The following is a 5,333-nucleotide window of genomic DNA, read 5'->3' as shown; positions in this document are numbered from 1 at the left end:
ATACCCCTTAAAACCCAAGTGTACATATTTAACCCAGTGTGACTCCAATGCAATAGACAATCCTTAGCAATAACATGAGAACATGACAAGTAATGTTGGTAGAAATTCAGACAAAGACCTGAGAAACATGACAAAGTACAACAATGCAACCCATTCAATATTATTGTACTGTGAGATATGATATCAGATATGATAGTTATCTATTTAAGAAAGAGGGGGGGGGGGCAGGAGGGGGAAGAGAATAAAGATATGATGCACCAATGCAGACCAGTTCATTGCTATTAAGAAGTTGGATATGGTTATTGTCCGTGAGAGGGGGGCAGAGAGTTTAGGAGCCTCACAGCCTGTGGATACAGGCTGTTGGCCAGTCTGGATGTTATGGCCTGTATAGACCTGTACCTTCTCCCTGAGGGCAGCAGATGGAAAAGGTGGCGCGCAGGGTGATGTTGGTCCCGCAGGATACTGTGCACCCTCCTCAGACAGCGAGTGGGGAAGATATTACTGATCTCTGGCAGACTTGTTCCAATAATTCTGCCAGCTTCTTTCACCACCCGCTGGAGTGCTTGCTGATCGGCCTTGGTGCAGCTGGGGAACCACACTAGAAATCCATACGTCAGAACGCTGCTGATGGCACAGTTGTAGAAGTTCAACATCAGAGATCTGGGAATGTGTGCGCTCCGCAGTCTCCTCAGGTAGTAGAGGCGCTGTTGGGCCTTCCGTGCAACTGAGGTGATATGGTTGCCCCAGGACAGGTCCTCGGTCACAGTTACCCCCAAGAATTTAAAACTGCTTTAAAGTAAATGGCTTTAATTTAGACTTAATGTGCACATTCGATACCTGCATAGAACATTTACTTTCATTTACTTTTTTCACCCATAGACATGAAGTACCCACATATTGAATCCAGGGATATTCAACCAACTCATGCTACGTGCATCTTTGGGGTTTTTTGAAAGGGAAATTATTAGATTTTATGACTGAGTGAGAGTGTAGAGGAGGTCAGGCTTTGTATACATACAACTGAAACTATATTCACGATAACGAATAGATAGAAGGTTTCATTTGGTTATTTATGTTATGGTTGGACAGGCTTGGGTTTTGTTCCTGCTTTTTTCTCCGTCTACTTTGTCTCCTGTCATGTTCATGGTATTTGAGGATCAAATTCCATGAGCTGACTGGATGACTAGTGCCATTGTTCTCTACGTCGCCACTCTGTTGGTAACTAGGGCTTGCTTCTTGCTACTAAAACTTTGTGCTTTCTGAACAGTGTTCCTCCATTAACTCTTATGAGTCATGTAACAGATACTACCTGTAAGACAAACCTAAGCTTAACAGCTGGGGTAACCCACCACGACCAGACAAACCTACCAGCATCTCTCCACTGATTTCCTCACCACTACTAAAGAAAGACAGCCTATTAACCAGTTCTCCACAACTCCAGTTGAAGGGAACAGGAAGCCCAGAAAGTAATATAATAAACAGAATGGCTTGTTTAAGGATTATTGTTGTTTACTGAAAAATGTAATGCTTAAAGAACTTGATCAAAATTAAGTAACACCACTTAACAGTAGCAGCACTGTGTCTTATCAAACACAGTGCTGTCAACATTGTAACTCCTCCTACATAAGACTTCCTCCTAATGACTCTCCTAGCTTTGATCAGTCGCCCTATAATATCTGCATTTTTGGTTTCATCTCCTCTGATGCTTTCAGCAGAAGTAGTACTTCACTCATCTGTCATTTATTTTTCATGGGAGTAACACAATGGAGTGGACAATAAGTGTTACAACTTTATTGTCAGGTAAGACAGGTTTGTGCATTCTGATTTAGTCTTTTATTCTCTAATAATTAACATCTCCAAATAGTGAAGATACAAATGACATTTAATTAAATCTGCAAGCTGTGTTTCCACTAAATAAAATCTATAAGCAAATGGAATTCCACATCTAGCTGTTTTTTTCTTCTTCAATTCTTTAGAAAAGCAAATGTATGTATGGTTGTTTTTAAGTGAATATTGCTCCAATTCACTATGTTCAGAACTTAAATCAGAATTTCTGACTTTGTTGGTCTTTAGTTGGAATACAAAATTAAATAAACAAAACCCATTGAAGTAAAAAAAAGTGACACATAGTGTATACATTTTCTTGTATACCTTAAATATAGATAACTATAACTACATAATCGTCCATTACATGAGACTATGATGTTCTTTCTTCTTTAATTCTCAGTATTACATGCTGCACTTTGTTTCAACATTGATCCTGTGGCTTGGAAGACCCTGAGGAGTGCTGCTGCTGGTTTTGGCTACCAAGTGGTGCAAAGACAATCAGAGTAAGACAGAACAAGGATTATTATCTTTAATGTGGATTTGCAACTGCTATGTATTTTGTATTTTTAGAACAAAGATCTCTGTTATGGCCAACAGAAATAATTAAACAAGCATACAATATTTCTGAGCTTATTGCTCTCTAGACTTACATCGTTCTCATTATTCTGTTATTTATTTCCTTAGTTTGCTCATCAGTGCTCCACTTGAACAGTATTCACAAAATGGAAGAGGGAAAATATATACGTGCACCACCTCCTCCCCAAACTGCCAAAATATTGAATTTGAAGGTAGGTAACTGTTTGTCTTGACAGGATGTCCTGAAACTTTGACTTTCCACATCCAAGCCCAGAATTAAATTGGTTAAATCAAATCATAGTTTGAGTAGATTTCCAAAACAAATATTTTTGTATGTAACAGTAATGTACACCAAGCAAAGAAAAGCCAATTATTAAGATTATTCTTTTTAATTTTTCAGTTGTTATAGCTGTCATGTCAAAAAGGAAAACGTTCTTTAATTGTGGTACTTTGGAGTTGTCAAAAGTTTTTTATGAGTGTTATAACAAATGTAGAATACTTTTATTACAGCACCAGGTTTTGCAGTCAACATGTCGCTTGGTTTAACAATGAAAAGTGATCCCACGGCACAAAACACTGTGGTGAGTTGTTGAACTACAGACATTACCAGTGCTTTGTTAAAAATCACAGAGGATGAAATTCTTCTGTCCTCTGCGTCTCAGATGTTTTCTTATAGTTAGAAAATAAATCATGAGTTTGTGGCATGCCCTTATTATTTTTTTGGTGGGGAGGGGTTAAGTTACAATAACTTCAGAATATTTAATAAAGACATGCAAAATTTTACCTTTATACACTGAAAAGAATAAAAATTAATAAAACTGGGCCTAAAGGTCTTTTTTTTGTAATTCAGGTTTTTACCATTTAAGCTGTGTGAAAAGCTGAATGTAATTTTTTTTTTGATTTGGTTGATTTTATATGGAGCAAACTATTGCTTAAAAGAAATGGAAATAATCAACTCAGTGTATTAATCACAACTTGACTTTTTCTCCTCTCAGGTGTGTGGGCCAACCATTCCAAATGACTGCAATAGTATCACCATGTACAACGGTGTGTGCTTTGAGATGGATCACTCTAGTACATTTGGAACACCCAGACCTGATTTTATTCAAGGTAACAGTACATGGAGCTTGGAAAAATATACCTCAAATCATTAAAATCCTGCCTAAAAAAAAAAACCACTTGCATTTTATACTTCATCATAGTGTCAAAATCTTTTATGTTTGTGCCTTTCTATTATTTTGTACATATTCCTCTAGTTTATATAGCTCTTCTGTTGGCTATTTATTTCTGATGTCTTTACTATTTTTTTTTCACTTACAACTGCAGAGTTGGGATTATACATGTACAATGACAATAAAAAGCTATTTTTTTCTATTCTATTCTGTAAGTAAAGCTTATTTAAGTAAGTTTTACTTAGTTTTTTGAGGCAACAAATTTGCATAATGTTTTAAGTTCTGGTAACTAATTGGATTTTATAGTGTAATCTCTAAATCTCAGCACAACTGAAACTGTATTATGACTTTATATTTCGTATAACTGAAAGTATGTTGAAACCATTAAAAACATCTATTAACCCATTAAAAATTTATTTCATTTTGAATCTATATCTTGAAAGCGTGCCCGCCCCAAGCAGACATTGCCTTTCTGTTGGATGGTTCAATCAGTGTGTCTTCTAGAGATTTTCAAACAATGAAGAAGTTTGTGAAAGATCTAATCCAGTCATTGCTTTCAATTGATACACAGGTGAGGTGCTGTAATCCTTTAAATACTAGCACACACATAAAATAGTTTCATTATTATTTCCATTTAACTTCACAAAACACGGCTGTTTTGCATGTTTTAAATATTTTTTCTCCTTCCTTTTTAGTTTTCTGTTTCCCAGTTCTCTACTTCACCACAGGTTCATTTTTACTGCACAAAATTTTCATCATCTACATCACTGGATACTACCATCAAAGAAATTAGCAAACTAGGAGGAACTACTTACACAGCGAAGGCCATCAAACATGTTGTGTAAGGGATGCAAAGATATTATTATTTATTCCCTAACTCTGTAAATCTAACCACACTGAGCACTGTGGTCCATGTGTTCAAGCTTTTTGAAAGAGACAATGAAAGACTTGTGTTTGGGGGTATTCTACTAATTGTGAGATGGCCCAAAGAAAACCTCAATTCAAATACTTGCAAAGCTAATTTAGAAAAAAAAAAAAACCCAAAAAAAACCTCCAATAAATAAATTTGCTAAGTACAAAAATCCGTCTACATCGAAAGGTAATATGAAAAAGAATGATGCATGCTGAAATAATACTCAATAATTCTGAAGATGTTTTGACATTAGATTTTTGTTTTTCATTTAACAGGGAAAAGGTTTTCATACCACAAAGAGGTTCCAGACAAAATGTGAAGAAGGTCTTGATAGTAATTACCGATGGGCAATCCCATGATCGAAATCATCTGCACAGTGCAGCACAGCTAGCAGAGAGTAAAAACATTGTTCGATTTGCTATTGGGGTAAGTACTTTGATTATTTAAGCTTGCAGAATGTGTAAAGTTGTTTGACCATCGGAACCAATGCCATGAAGGTTCTAATGCACTGTTTTTGTTACCAGATGAAATTATTGCGTAAGCAGGGGGTGTCCAATGCATTATGTACCTCAGCACAGCTGTATTTAATTATAGTGAACATGTAATCATGCGTAGTATCAGAACTAGAGATGGCACGATACCACATTTTTATGTCTGATACCGATATAAATTTGGATATCTGCCGATACCGATATGAATCCGATATAGTGTGTTTTTTAATCAATAAAACTGTTTTTATTAATATCTTGCTGCTTTTTGTATAAGTTCAGACTCAAATTAAAAACTGTGGCTCAGGGGGTTGGGAATTGCATCTGTAACCGGAAGGTCGCCGGTTCGATCCCTGG

The 5,333-nt window shown here is 36.3% G+C and overlaps 1 protein-coding gene across 1 annotated transcript; it reads left to right on the top strand.

Moving 5' to 3' along the window:
- Positions 1 to 1,719: 1,719 nt before the first annotated feature.
- On the top strand, positions 1,720 to 4,914 carry LOC102212141 (integrin alpha-X-like; the record flags this gene model as incomplete). Its single annotated transcript, XM_005755012.1, has 8 exons — positions 1,720 to 1,800; positions 2,228 to 2,330; positions 2,512 to 2,615; positions 2,914 to 2,984; positions 3,399 to 3,513; positions 4,019 to 4,146; positions 4,271 to 4,416; positions 4,764 to 4,914. Coding segments are annotated over exons 1-8 (855 nt in total), but the record flags the coding sequence as incomplete, so codon positions are not given.
- Between the last annotated feature and the right edge of the window lie 419 nt (positions 4,915 to 5,333).

This window comes from Pundamilia nyererei, unplaced genomic scaffold, assembly GCF_000239375.1.
Source record: "Pundamilia nyererei isolate P.nyererei 1_Seehausen unplaced genomic scaffold, PunNye1.0 scaffold00830, whole genome shotgun sequence".
Taxonomy (NCBI): domain Eukaryota; kingdom Metazoa; phylum Chordata; class Actinopteri; order Cichliformes; family Cichlidae; genus Pundamilia; species Pundamilia nyererei.
Note: the sequence above shows the minus strand (reverse complement) of the source record. Positions and strands in the feature narration are given on the sequence as shown.